Raw genomic sequence first — 14,110 nt, 5'->3', positions numbered from 1 at the left:
AGCAGTAGACATTTTCTTTGTGCTTAATTTCTTTCACAGTGCTGCTCTAGCAGGAGAGGAAAGGCTGCTCCATTTACTCTATTCTGCTCCAATACGTAATATTGCTCTAAAGCTGCTCCAAACCAGCTGGCTCCATGTTTTGCCATAAAATTTAACAGAACATGGGCTTTAGCCGCACAGTGAACTATTGTATTGCCTATAAAAAATGCTTTATGTATTTCGGTTAAGCAACCGCAAGAAGCGCAGCAGGATAGTTGCATGTTGGGAGTCGCATGTATTCGCTATAGGATCCGCCATAGTCGATACAATGGCACCACACCAGTGGCTGAAGTATAATGCATATTGCACTGGTCATAAATACAAATAAATTTTTATAAACTAGAAAAACATGGAGCATAATAAATTGTTGTTCTCAAGTAAATTTAAGACAAGCTCCAAGGGACTTTAGGGAATTCATTGAAAAAAAAAAAAAAAAATCTTTATGCACATAGCATGGCACCGTCTAGCGGCGTTTTGAATCACAAGTGGTAAAAGAAGCGAGCAAAGCGGACGCCGCAAACTACTATGAGCCGTTAGGAAACTTGTCTGGTTACAAAGAAGTACATGAGCTGTTTTTATGGTTCTTCTGTGAAAATAAGCACATACTCCATCAATGATCCTCTTTGTTAATAACAAGTGAGTCAAGCACATGTCAGACAGAAGCATACTTTAGGCGTTGTGGGGCCGATACCACGAAGGTGCCAGCCACAAGAAATGTTCTCACGAGTGTTCGAAAGTCATGCAATGTCTGTCGCTAATATGTTGAAATTAAGGTAGTCTCGGCATTGCTCAAGAGAAGATATGAGCTGCTGGCAGAAGCCCTTCACAAGTAAAGAAACTGAAGGAGGAAATGTCTACCCTAAAGTGTCATCTACCGTCCTTGAAGGCACACTAACTAATGCCGAGAAATGTATCAGCACAGACATAGGTTGAACAAGGATATTTACAAGATAGAGAGCAGAAATGTGCTGCTCATTGCTGTGAACTCCAAAGTAGTGGTGCTGCTTGAGAGCCTCAAAGCAGTAGACTCCACGTGTGATTCTATCAAGTCAAATTAGTCTAAAGCTTTTAATCTAATGTTCAGTTTAGAAGTTTAGTAGCAAGCATTCTGTTTGCTGCTAGCCTGTCGAAAATAATTGGGTAGGTAATCTGTACAATTCTTAAGTGTCCTTGGCTATTTGTCTTGTCAGAGACGCATGTGTAGCCATACAGCATCGAATGTTGAACAAACAGGAATTAAATTCTTTTTATATTTATGTCAGGAAGAGAAAATTTAAATTTGAAAGCATTTCACCTGAGAAATGTGCTCTAAAGGATACCACGGTAATTCGAATGCTCCAAAGCTGCTCCAAACTGGCCTTTTACTGCTCCCTGATCTGCTCCAGAATGTTCGAACATGCTTCCAGACCTGCTGTGGTTTAGAATATCTTCATCTTACGTCCCATGGAGCTGGATATCAAGCTCAGGACAGCAAGTTTTTCAGGACACTTGCATTACCTTGAAGGCAGTTTTGGGCCCACTATAATCTGTATATAGTCTTTCGGTCATGCCTGAATAGCTATTTTGCTATGACTAGACGAAGAGGTCTTGTACAGCCCTCAGTGGTATTGCATTTGTTAGTTGTCATCTCTAGTGTCACTCTCTTGCTTCTGTGGGTGAGTTTTTGTCCTGAGGCTTTTTTGATAAGGCTCTGGAGACTGATTCCAACCAGTGCACTTGGAACAGTTAGTGTGTGGTGATTTTTATGCAATTTGCCACATGATAAAAAAAAAACAAACAAACAAAAAATTCGCTTGTCGATGAAATTGCATAAATAGGTTTGGGGTGTGACCTGACGCTGGTGAACATCTCCGGAAATGCACTCCCACACCAGAACAAGATTTTGCTGCCCTGGTGCAGTAATTGGCCACAACCTCCAAATACTCTAATAAATACTCGGCCCTCAGTGCCCAGCGGCTGTGGAGCAACCGACCATGGTGGCGGTTAGACCTGTGACGCTGCGGAGGATGCTAAGACCGCCATTGGAAACTGACCGTGGCAACATTTAATGCTGGAACCCTAGTTAGTGAGGATAGTTTAGCAGTCCTCTCCGAGGAACTAGCGGGCATGAAATGGGATGGGCATATACTGGACTGAATAGTGGGCATGTATTGTGTTGTCAAGGTTTACCGAAGAGACTAGAACTAAGAGTAGGGACTCTTGTCAATGAGCATATACTAGCTGGTAACATAGATGAGTTCTATAGCATTAATGAGAGGGTGGCATGCATCGTAATTAAGCGTTGTAAGCAATATAAGCTGAAGGCTGTGCAGGCCTACTTGTCAACATGTAGTCATGATGACCAGGCAGTCGAATGCTTCTACAGAGATGTAGAATTGGTGATGGGGAAAGTACAAACACTGGTACAATAGTGTACCGATGGACGACTTCAATGCCAAGGTAGGCAAAAGGCAAGCAGGAGACCATGCAGTGGGTAACTGTGGCATTGGGTCAAGGAATAGCAGTGGGGAGTTATTAGTAGAGTTCACTGAACTCAATATCCTACGAATCATGAATGCCTTCAGTAAACTGAAGAACCGGAAAGGGACATGGAAAAGCCCCAATGGGGAGACTAAGGATGAAAGTGACTTTATACTATGTTCTAACTCTGGAATTGTGCAGGCTGTAGAGATAAGCAGAAAGGTTCAATGCAGAGACCACAGGATGGTAATGTGACAAATTAATCTGGATTTGAAAAGGGAATGGAACAGATTAGTGAGAAAGAAGTTCATCAACTAATTAGCAGTGAAAGGGTAAAAGTACAAGAATTCAAGATCTTGCTGAAGAATAGATATTCAGCGCTAACCAAGGAAGCCGACCTTAGCCTAGAAGCAATGAACAATAATATCAGAAATGTCATTAGTGAGTGCGCGATAAAAGTAGGCAGTAGGATAATTATACTAGTGAACTATCTAAGGAGACAAAATATTTGATTTAGAAATGGCATAGTGTGAAAGCGTCCAATCCAACAGATGGGATAGAACTTGCAAAGATATCAAAGCTAATCAGTAAGCATAAAGTGGCTGACATAAAGAAGTATAATATGAGGAAAATTGAGCATGCTCTAAAGAACGGTCGTAGCCTGAAAGCGATGAGAAAATTGGGCGTAAGCAAAAATTAGATGCATGTACTGAGGGACAAGGAGGGAAATATCATTGCTAATATGGACACGGTAATCAAGGTAGCCGAGGAGTTTTATGGGACCTATACTGCAGCAGAAGTGGTCAGGACAATAATGAGATTGGCAGTAGTGAAGAGCAATAAGACGTTCTGCCGGTAACGAAGGGAGAGGTTAAGAAAGCTTTAGAAGCTATGGAAAGGGGGAAAGCAGATGGGGAGGATAAAGTAGCTACAGGTTTCTTGAAGGATTGGGGGGATATTGTGCTAGAAAAACTGGCCACCTTATCTGTATACGCAATGCCTGGTGGCATCGAAGGTACCAGAATCATGGAAGAATGCTAACATTATCTTAATTCGTAAGAAAGGGGACACTAAGGATGTGAAAAATTACAGACCAATCAGCTTACTATCAGTTAGTGTCAGGTATTTACTAAGGTAATCGCTAATAGGATCAGGACAACCTTAGACTTCAATCAACCAATGGATCAGGCAGGTTTTCGGAAAGGGTACTCTGCCATCGATCATATCCATACTATCAATGAGGTGATGGAAGAGTGCTCTGAATATAACCAGCCCTTATGCATTGCATTGATTGACTACAAGAAAGCATTTGACTCAGTTGAAACCTCAGAAGTCATGCAAGCATTTCAAAAGCATGGTGTAGGTGAGCCATATGCAAAAGTATTGGAAGAATTTATAGTGGCTTCACAGCAGCCATAGTTTTGCATAAAGAAATTAATAAAATTCCAATAAAGAAAGATGTTAGGCAAGGAGACACAATCTTCCCAGTGCTATTTACAGCTTGATTAGAGGACATATTTAGAGACATGGAATGGGAGCAGTTAGGGATCAGGGTTGATGTAGAATATCTCGGTAATCTGCGATTCGCAGATGGCATTGTCTTGCTAAGTAACTCAGGGGAACAGTTGCAACGAATGATAAAGACCTAGAGAAGAGAAGCAGCAAGGTAGGCGTAAAGGCTAATATGCAGAAGACTAAGCTTATCTTGAACAGCCTGCGAAAGGAACAGCAGCTTAAAATTTAAAATAAGTAGTGAAGCGCTGGAGTGGTAGGCGAACATGTCTACTTATGACAAGTGGTAACCGCAGATCCGGACCATGAAAGAGAAATAACTAGGAGAATAAGATTCGGATGGGGTGCATTTGGAACCTACTCGCACCTTATGACTAGCAGCTCACCGGTATCATGCAAGAGGAAAGTATAAAGAATTGCATTTTACTGGTACTCGCCTATGGGGCTGAAACTTTGAGGCTAACGAAAAGGGTTCTACTTAACTTGAAGACAACACAGAGAGGTATGGAGCGGAAAATGGCAGGTGTAATGTTAAGAGATCGGATTGCTGATATTCTAGTTGAAATAAAAAGAAAAAATGGGCATGAGCAGGACTTGTAGTGCGAAGAGAGAATAACCGATGGTCGCTAAGAATAATCAATTGGATTCCAAGGGAAGAGAAGCGTAGTAGGGGGCAGCAGAAAATTAGATGGGTGGATGAGTTTAAGAAGTTTGCAGGGATCAGGTGTACACAGCTAGCACAGGAGCAGGTTAATTGGATGAAAATGGGAGAAGCCTTCGCCCTGCAGTCGGCATAGTCCGGATGATGATGATGATTTTAACAAAGTGTTCTTGCTGTGTTTCAGGATTCCAGAAGGCAAAGCACCACGGTTTCCCAAGAAGCCCACCATTCGCCAAGAGGGCGACTCCCTCATCCTGGAATGCATCCTGGAAGCTCATCCTTTCCCCGAGATCTCCTGGTTCCTGGGGCCCAAGAAGATCAATGATGGCTTGCGGCACAGGACGTCAAAAAAAGAGACCGGGAAACACACATACCTCCTCAGCCTGGAGATCAGGGTACGCACCACCACCTCTGACAAGGGTGGCTACAGTCTCTCGTAAAAAATTTGCTCAGTGCACTGCAGTGACGTGCGTCCTTCTCTCAGCAATGAGCCAAAGAAACAAAGAGATTGCAGTCACCCCTTTGATAGCGTATCGCATCTATGCTGTGCCAGCATGCCACTCTTTCCCTATTGACCTGCTGGCATAGAAATGCTGATTTCTTCTGGTAAAGCTAGATTTTTAGTATTTACAGTTTTTATGCCAATTACCTGTACATTTAAAGCTCCTTCTGAATAAGTCCTATTAAGTTCACACTCACTGTCATTCAGCACGGGTAACAGAACCGGCATAAGTATATATCATGAAACCTACCATGGTGGCTCAATGGTTATTATGCTTGTGTAATGAAGTAGAGGTATCTTGGCCATGGGAGCCCCATTGTGATGGAGGTGAAACTGGCGATGCATGTTAAAGAGCCCTCTTGTGGCCTAAATTAATATTGAGCCTTCTACTATGGTGCCTGTCATATATCATGCTTCACTTCGAGACTTTAAATCTCACAGGGGTGGAAGTGCTGCTCTATTAGCTCCAAACTGGTTTCCCTGCTCCAAACTGGCTGCCTCGACATCCTGCCATCAAATTTAGTGAAACAAGGATTTTTGCTGCACAGGGGACTATTAATGATATTTTGTCCAAAAATTTGATTTGATGCAATCTAATTGACAGTGAGAAGCACATGGGGCAGTGGCATACTGTGAGCTCCGTGTACATGCTATGCTTTAGGGGCCTCTTTAGTCGAAACAAAGGCAGCACAGCGGTGGCAGTTATAATGCACCTTGGGCTGAACTTGATACAAATAAAAGTTGCATAAATTAGAAAAACACAGAGTGTAACAAATTTGGAAATAAATTTAAAAATGTCACAACAGGCAATTAGAGGGAAATAATATACGAAAAAAATATTTTGTGCACTTGACATAGCACCTTCTCCAAACCTTTTGAATTGCCGGTGAAGTGAGCGGTGAAGTGAGCGAAGCAGTCATGGCAGGTACTTCTAGCCATTAGGAAAGTTATCCGACAGCACAGAGCAACTAGAGTTGTTCTAAGGGTTCAGCTGTGAAAACGAGCAGGTACTTCACCATCGTACCTCTTTGTTACCTCTCTCTCTCTTTGCCTCTTTGTTCCCTTTTTCTATGTGCCCCTTTGTTGACACCAAAGGTGTCAGGCCTACATCAGACAAATGTATACTTAAAGCGTGAGGGTATGATACCAGAAAATTGCCATTCACTAGCCATATTCTCAGTGTGTTAGAAAACCATCCAGGGCTTATTTCCAACATGTTTAAATTAGCGTTGAAGGGAACAAAAGGCTGCCCTTAGGAACTAAGGAAAAGGAAAGGGAACAGGAAAGGAAAAGGAACAACGGAAAAGGCTACCCTTGAGTGCAGGCTATCCTTCCTGAAGGTACTACTGACCAGTGCCCTGGAATTTTTCAGCATAGGTATAGGATCAGAAAGGATATGCACAAGGGGAGTGGAAATGGGCTAGTCATTGATGTGAACTCTAAACTAGTGGTGGTGCTTGAGCACATCAAAGGGATAGACTCCACGTTTCGGTCTATCATGTCAAAATATAGTCTGATTTAGTGCAGTTATGATGTGTAGACATAAGCATTTGGTTTGCTTCTAGCCTTTTTCCAAATTATTCCACAGGTCAGTTGTGTTATTTTAAATACCTTTACATGTTTTGGCTGTTTGTCTTGTCTTGTCAGAGATGCAGGTGCAGTCGGTAAAGCACTGAACGTTGAATAGAAAGGAATCAAGTTGCATATTTTTGTGTGTCTGAGACAAAAACTTGCAATTATTAAAAGCGTTTGATCCTAGAAACATGCTCCAAACTCTCATCGTTTTGCTCCAGAGCTGCTCCAACATGGCATTATTACTGCTCCCCGAGCTGCTCCAAAACGCTCGAGCCTGCTTCCACCCCTGACCTCACAATTTTTAACTTATTTGAATTTTTTCTTTCATAGCAATAAAGGAAAGAATGAGGGCAGCTGTACTTGTACTTTAGTTGTTCTTGACATGCAGTTAGAGTGTGTCCTATTGGCAGTTAGAAAATTAAATTAACTGTGTAAGCATGCTTTTAGCTTTTATCTCTTGGTACATGGCTTCCTGCTCTGTGCTCAGGACCCAACGACAGAAGATGGTGGTAACTACCGCTGCAATGCTGTTAACGACCTTGGAGACAGCAATGCCAACATTACATTGAACCTTCAAGGTATGTGATTGTTCATTTGTTTGTTATTCCTCAAAGGTCCATGAGGTAGCACATTACATGAAACTATGTGCAAGTAGTACACTTGCGTATATATACCTGCTGCCACCTGTAGGCTTCTTTTGTTTGTGGCTTACAGAAATGACATGTTCAGGCATAGAAATACTCATAGGGGTGCATTTGACAATCTTAGTTAATGGTCTGTTACAGCCTGTCTTAGAAGCAACATTGTTTCCACAGGTGCGGAGCCACCAAAGCCACCGGGTGAGCCCCCGGTTTTCACAGAGAAGCCGAAAATCATTCCAAAGGACTCCGGCGCGGTGATCATCATGGAGTGCCACGTAAAATCCAAGACTGCCCCCCAGTTCACTTGGCTCCATGCTGGCAACCCTGTCCGCGAGGCCCCCAACATCAAGTCCAAGATGATCAAAGATGGTGGCGAGTTCATCATCACTCTCGAGATCGTGGTGCGTACCTTTGGAGAATATTTTCTGCCTAAAATGCCGCTGCATACAAATGGACAGCTTTATCGCTCGTCATATTTCAGCTCAACTATGATGGAGACAACTCAACTGTACCGAATGGCTTTGTGTGTAGTCCTTGTTGACATGTATGTAGTGAATAATTTAATCTGTTCACCATCAAAAAAAAAAAAAAAGGCACCTGAGAAACTGACAATTTTTTTATGTGTTCCAGAAGCATCATTCTGGAACATATACAAAAATTGTCAGTTTCTCAGGTGCCTTCTTTTTTTTTTTTTTTTTACTGTATGTGCTTATTACACAGCTCAAAGTTACAACATAGACGGTACACTCTGATAGTACAATGCACATAGATTTGGAGGCAGACATATGTAAATGACTTCTTATAGTTTACCAGTTTATGTGCTTATTAATTTGTTATTTACAAATTGTCTTGCTGACATACAAGGTGTAACAGCAGATTTTTGTTAGATGCTGCATTTGCACCAGTTAGATTTACGATGTTCATTTCCTTTTTGGGAGGTTTCTAAACCCTATCCAGTCATGTAGTTTGGCATGGAAGAAGACCAGGAGGTGTACTTGAAGGTGATGACAGCAGAGCATATATTTACAGCAGAACGTATATACAGAGAGTGAAACTGGAAGCAGTAATGAATTTACAAAAAAACAACTTTGCGCTACTTTACTCATCAACCTAGTTAGCAGTTAGAAAGGTTGAAAGTTGGGCGAGTTGAATCTGGTTCATTTTGAAGGTAGCGCGAAAAACGAAGACCAAGAGTAGAAGGACACAACACGAGCGCTTTTTCACAACTAAACTTTTTATTGAAAAACACGGAATAAATACCCATCTCGCGAAACTAAAACACAAGAAACAAAAGTGATAGCATCAAGTACAGGAAAAGTGTAGGGCATGATACAGCCGGTGGGGGTGCTTACTGACTAAGATAAGATGTAAAAACAAAAGCACAAAAGCCTCATAGTCACGAAAGCAAACAAGACTTACCAAAAAAAGATGAAGGAAGTGACGGGAGATATTAGTTCCATGTGTGGTCTAGATATGCAAGTTCTTTTTGTGTTAGAGCAATCGACGGTGCGCTTATGCATGTACTCCCTTGTTTTGATATGTAAAAAGCCTCCGTGATTTCACGCTGAAGTCGTTCCTTATGAGTTGACAATATTTCTGCTTCCTCGTAAAGGGGCTCACATTTTTTCTTGCACAACGGCTTACACTCCGGCTTACAGTACGGCTTACAATTTGACATCCCTGGCAATGGTCAACCAAATGCGAGGACTTTGACCCTGATAGCGATTTTTCGTGTTCCTTTAGCCGTACATTTACACAACGTCCTGTCTGACTTATGTAGGTCTTTCCACAGGAAACTGGCAGCTCATATACCACCCCCGGACGGACAAAACAAAAATAAGAAAAGATCTAAAGTATGCCATGCTTCAGGGTTCATTCCTTGCAAAACGGGGGTGGTATATGAGCTGCCAGTTTCCTGTGGAAAGACCTACATAGGTCAGACAGGACGTTGTGTAAATGTACGGCTAAAGGAACACGAAAAATCGCTATCAGGGTCAAAGTCCTCGCATTTGGTTGACCATTGCCAGGGATGTCAAGATTGTAAGCCGTACTGTAAGCCGGAGTGTAAGCCGTTGTGCAAGAAAAAATGTAAGCCCCTTTACGAGGAAGCAGAAATATTGTCAACTCATAAGGAACGACTTCAGCGTGAAATCACGGAGGCTTTTTACATATCAAAACAAGGGAGTACATGCATAAGCGCACCGTCGATTGCTCTAACACAAAAAGAACTCGCATATCTAGACCACACATGGAACTAATATCTCCCGTCACTTCCTTCATCTTTTTTTTGGTAAGTCTTGTTTGCTTTCGTGACTATGAGGCTTTTGTGCTTTTGTTTTTACATCTTATCTTAGTCAGTAAGCACCCCCACCAGCTGTATCATGCCCTACACTTTTCCTGTACTTGATGCTATCACTTTTGTTTCTTGTGTTTTAGTTTCGCGAGATGGGTATTTATTCCGTGTTTTTCAATAAAAAGTTTAGTTGTGTAAAAGCGCTCGTGTTGTGTCCTTCTACTCTTGGTCCTCGTTTTTCGCGCTACCTTCAAAATGTAGCAGTTAGAGCCTAAGTAACAGAGCGTTGCATGACTACGCATGGAACCTCAGCTCAGACTGGCCTTTCTTTGATCACATCACTTTTTATACTCTCAAATGGCAAAGAAATAGGGGTGGCCATTTTCAGTGGCCGGCCCCCACATTTATTGTCCAATTAAGAAATGGTGTGCTAGAGGGGCACAGCCTTGTTGTTTGGCCTCAACCTCTAACCCAGGGCCCCGCCCCACTAACAATACAAATTACATCAAAGAGTATGGCAATACTCTTTCTTCGGTGGTGGTATCGAACCTTCTCTTGTCAGGAGGCTCTCTTCCCACTTGCTTCCTGCATACCGCTGCCCCATCCACGCTGCTGGTTAAATTCTTTCCACAGATGCACTGCCACCCATGCTTGACTTCTAACAGCAACAACATGGAAATGCCATACAGCCTCTATACTGAAGATCCGGAGCATGAGGGAAGGGAAGCTTCTGGCTTCCACTCTCTGAGAACTACACCTGTGTCAAATCCTACACAATCCTAAGTTCCTCCTAGGGCACTTTTTGTCGCATCATGGGACAAAATAAGGAGACTTCGTTTCGTACTGCACAAGTTCATGATGTCAAAAAAAGGGCCTAAGTATTATTACGGGTGCTCGTTATCAGCCATCCTGAAGGGTGCCATATGAGGGACCACCCAGCAGCGTGGTCAGCTGTGCCTCTTCCCAAGGATGGCCTCCGGCGTAGTGAAGCAAAACCACCTCATTGTGTTGTGAGCTCAAAATGATTTTATGAGATGCACAAACAAAACTTAAATTTATTGCAGTTTTTGCAAAACTAACTTTCGCTGATTAATATTTTGAGAAATCAGAAACCTTTCACAAAACAATTCTACCACCAACCTTCCTTCTCCGAAGCTCTGCGGCAGTGTTGCTGAAAAATGAGATGGCGCCACTGGTGTCATCGCTGGGACAGAGGCTTGTTTAGCTTCGCCGCCGCCACACACGTTGTGAACATCTTACTTGTTTTGATCTAATCAAGCAAGTACTCGGAACAGATTTGGTATAAAAAAAAAACTCCCTACCAAATTTAATATCTCTGCAAAATTTTAGCTGCAAGAATTCAGCAGCTTAGCTGCGAGAAGCACTATACGACATGCATGTAATTGCACTGCACGAATTACATTTCAAATTTGGAAATTTTGGTAGAACATTTTCTGTAACAAGAAAGGCCTTAAATGATACGATCAGAGGTCATATAAAAGGGATATATTCCCAGATGTCACTGTTATTTTTCTTTAAGGACCCATGAAAAGCTGTTTATGTTTACTAAAACAAGAAAACACGCACGAGCAATAGGTATCCCAACAATCCTCTTTGCAACAGAACAATTAGCACCAAACATACCGGCGATCGAAAATGATTCTTGTCCTCTCCCCATCAACTTGGTGCACACCAGCGCACAAGAAAAGATGACAACAAGTCTCAACACACCCTAATGCACCTCATCCTGCCCACTTCACTTGAAAGCATCCAATGAGTGGACGCACCCAGCATGTGATGTTTGCAGCAAACATCGTCTCATTGTTGGGCCCAAGCTCGCGAGCACTATACTATCACCACAGCCGATCATGCCTCATGTAAAACTGCAGCACACTCTCTCGCTGTTTAGTGAACATCGTCGTCTTCATCGACTTCCAACTCCAAACTCTCTTGCTCTGTGCATTGAACATCGTCATCTTCATGAAGTTCCATCTGCGCCTCTCCTTCATTTAACCTAGGTAAATACGCCATACACATACGCCATCTCGCTAAAGACACAAACCGCAGCCATGCCAGTTAGGCAGCTGAGACCATCGAACAGTGAGAAGCCAGACTAGCCCGTTGCAGAGAAGCTTACCAAGTGTGGAAGCGAGCCAAGATCTATGTGGCAGCAGTGACTGTGGCTTTGGCCAATGGCTAATGCTCGTGAAACTTGGCTCAAGGATAGGTGAACCTCTACAAAACTGAAATTGGGTTTTAGCACAAACATAAAACACAGGAAGAAACGAAGTGACAGGACAGAGCACTAACTAACAACTCAGGTTTATATTGACTGATCAGTTGCTTATACACAATAGCTACTTATATCAACGAAACTGAACGGCAGGAAGTACAGGAACAAATCAAGACTACTGATAACCCAGCATTGCATGAAGTGAAGGCATAAATTCAGTTCTATTGCAGTGTGAGATTCTTCAGTTCTTTTTGATATCAGAATCGAGGGGTTGCTGATTCACAAGCTAACAGACTTTGCAATTTTATCAGCTTTGATAATTTGTTGATATGAGCAGCTGCTGTATATAAGCAACTGATTGGTCAGTAAAAACCCTGAGCTGTTAGAGTAGTTAGGGCTCTGTCATGTTACTGCATTTCTTCCGGTGCTTGTTTGTCTGCACTAAAACTCACTGTAATGCACCAACTAGCCTGCAAAAACATCCTCGAATCTTTACATGTTTTAAAATTTATTTTTTTAATTATTGGCTCCACGCAAAGCTTCTACGTTTGACTCAAATACTCACTAAGACCATCTCTGTGGATTTCTTGTGATAGAATATTACTGCAAGTACCATTTCAAGGGTAATAGTACATTTTTGCAGCATAATTAGTTTTTTTTTTCTTTTAATTGGGTGGCTGACATGATTTCACTGCTTTCTTTTGTCGGTTTCAGGGTCCCGGAAAGGAGGACGGAGGTGCATACAAGTGCAACATAAGAAATGAGGATGGAGAGATCAACGCAAATCTTAACCTCAACATTGCTGGTATGTTAGAGCTTTTTTATGATGCGCTTCCCTGAATATATGCACCATCCCATGTGGATCTAAGATTGAAAATTCTTTTACTATTGGGTCGAATAACCTTTATTAATATGGTGGTATGCTTTTGAAGTAAGAAAAATCCCCCTGAAAACAACCGTTAAGGTCATTGTTGCGAATGTTTGCAAAACATTAAGTGGTGGTTTAATGTGGCTATGCATGTATGTGCTTGCAGAAGCATGGCTGAAACTAATGTCTTCATTTGTAGCTTTATTATCTGATACGCACTATTTAGCGTACAGTTGTAAGGGTCCACCAGAGGAGATGACGTCATCCGTAGCGCAGCATCAAAGACTCTGGTAGCTTAGCACGTCAAGAGATGCTAAGCTACGGAGATGGCAATGTTCTAACATCATGGCTAGCGAAGCTCATCTTTGCCTGGGTTTCAATCCCACTTGTAGCGAGTTTTTTTCTTTGAGTGGTTCTTTGACACATTATTTGCATCCAGTCCGGATAGGCCAAGAATGTGGGTGGTAATGCTTCTGCAATAAAATTTTAGCAACACGTAATAGCCTAATAGTTTCAATATCTTGCGACCATCAAACAAAGCTGAAAGGCTTTGAGAAGGATGCTCTTTCATGCAGTGATGTGAAAATTGTCACCCAGCTAGCTAGCTCGAAGTGTTAAGAACCAGTTGGCTTTGCTTCCACACAGGCTGATGACTTGCTCCTGTTGCCGTGTTCTTTCGCAGGTGCTGCTGCCCCGACCGGAGTGGCGCCGTCATTTGTAGAGAAGCCGCAGATCACAGCCGAGCAAGAAGGCAAGCTCATCATCATGGAGTGCAAGGTGCGTGCCGACCCTAAGCCAACCATCACCTGGATGAAAGAGGGCGTCTCTGTTGCTGGCAACAAGCGCATCAAGCAGATCATCAACCAGGAAGAGGACGTCTACCACATTCGCCTTGAGCTATATGTGAGTGCTGTTGGGCAGCAGATTCTGGGGATATGCGTGTGCATGTGGGGAATTAATACCTTGCAGTATAAACGCTGTATTCATGCTGAAAATTATTGGGGTTTCAAGGCTCGACTTGTCATTGACAGATATAAATATTGTTCCAGCATCCACTGCATTACGAGCTGTTTTGAGTGTTGTTCTTATAGAAGAAACCTGCACATGAGTCAGTCTTCACTGGTGCATTTCAGTGACAATCCGTTGTTCACTTAGTGCTACTTAGTTCACACTAAGTAGCACACCTACATAAGCTTTGGCTCCTGCCTAAACATAAGTCGATACTAGCATATTCCCACTTGAATCTTTGCACTGCTCCAGATTTTCGCTCCTTTGCAACATTTTATGTCAAGAGCTGAAGTTATTGCATCTGTAGATGATGTTTTT

General features: G+C 42.4%; 1 protein-coding gene across 4 annotated transcripts in view; it reads left to right on the top strand.

Moving 5' to 3' along the window:
* bt (projectin protein bent) overlaps window positions 1-14,110 on the top strand; it is a 258,850-nt gene that overhangs the window by 107,686 nt on the left and 137,054 nt on the right. For all 4 annotated transcript variants that reach the window (XM_084576962.1, XM_084576961.1, XM_084576964.1 and 1 more), the window contains 5 exons: window positions 4,857-5,067; window positions 7,237-7,327; window positions 7,565-7,791; window positions 12,631-12,721; window positions 13,467-13,687. In XM_084576962.1, coding sequence (XP_084433088.1) covers window positions 4,857-5,067; window positions 7,237-7,327; window positions 7,565-7,791; window positions 12,631-12,721; window positions 13,467-13,687 — 841 coding nt within the window. The remainder of the gene's footprint in view (window positions 1-4,856; window positions 5,068-7,236; window positions 7,328-7,564; window positions 7,792-12,630; window positions 12,722-13,466; window positions 13,688-14,110) is intronic.

This window comes from Amblyomma maculatum, chromosome 8 (assembly GCF_055883805.1).
Source record: "Amblyomma maculatum isolate TAMU_Amacu chromosome 8, ASM5588380v1, whole genome shotgun sequence".
Taxonomy (NCBI): domain Eukaryota; kingdom Metazoa; phylum Arthropoda; class Arachnida; order Ixodida; family Ixodidae; genus Amblyomma; species Amblyomma maculatum.
This window is presented reverse-complemented; position numbering and strand designations above follow the sequence as displayed.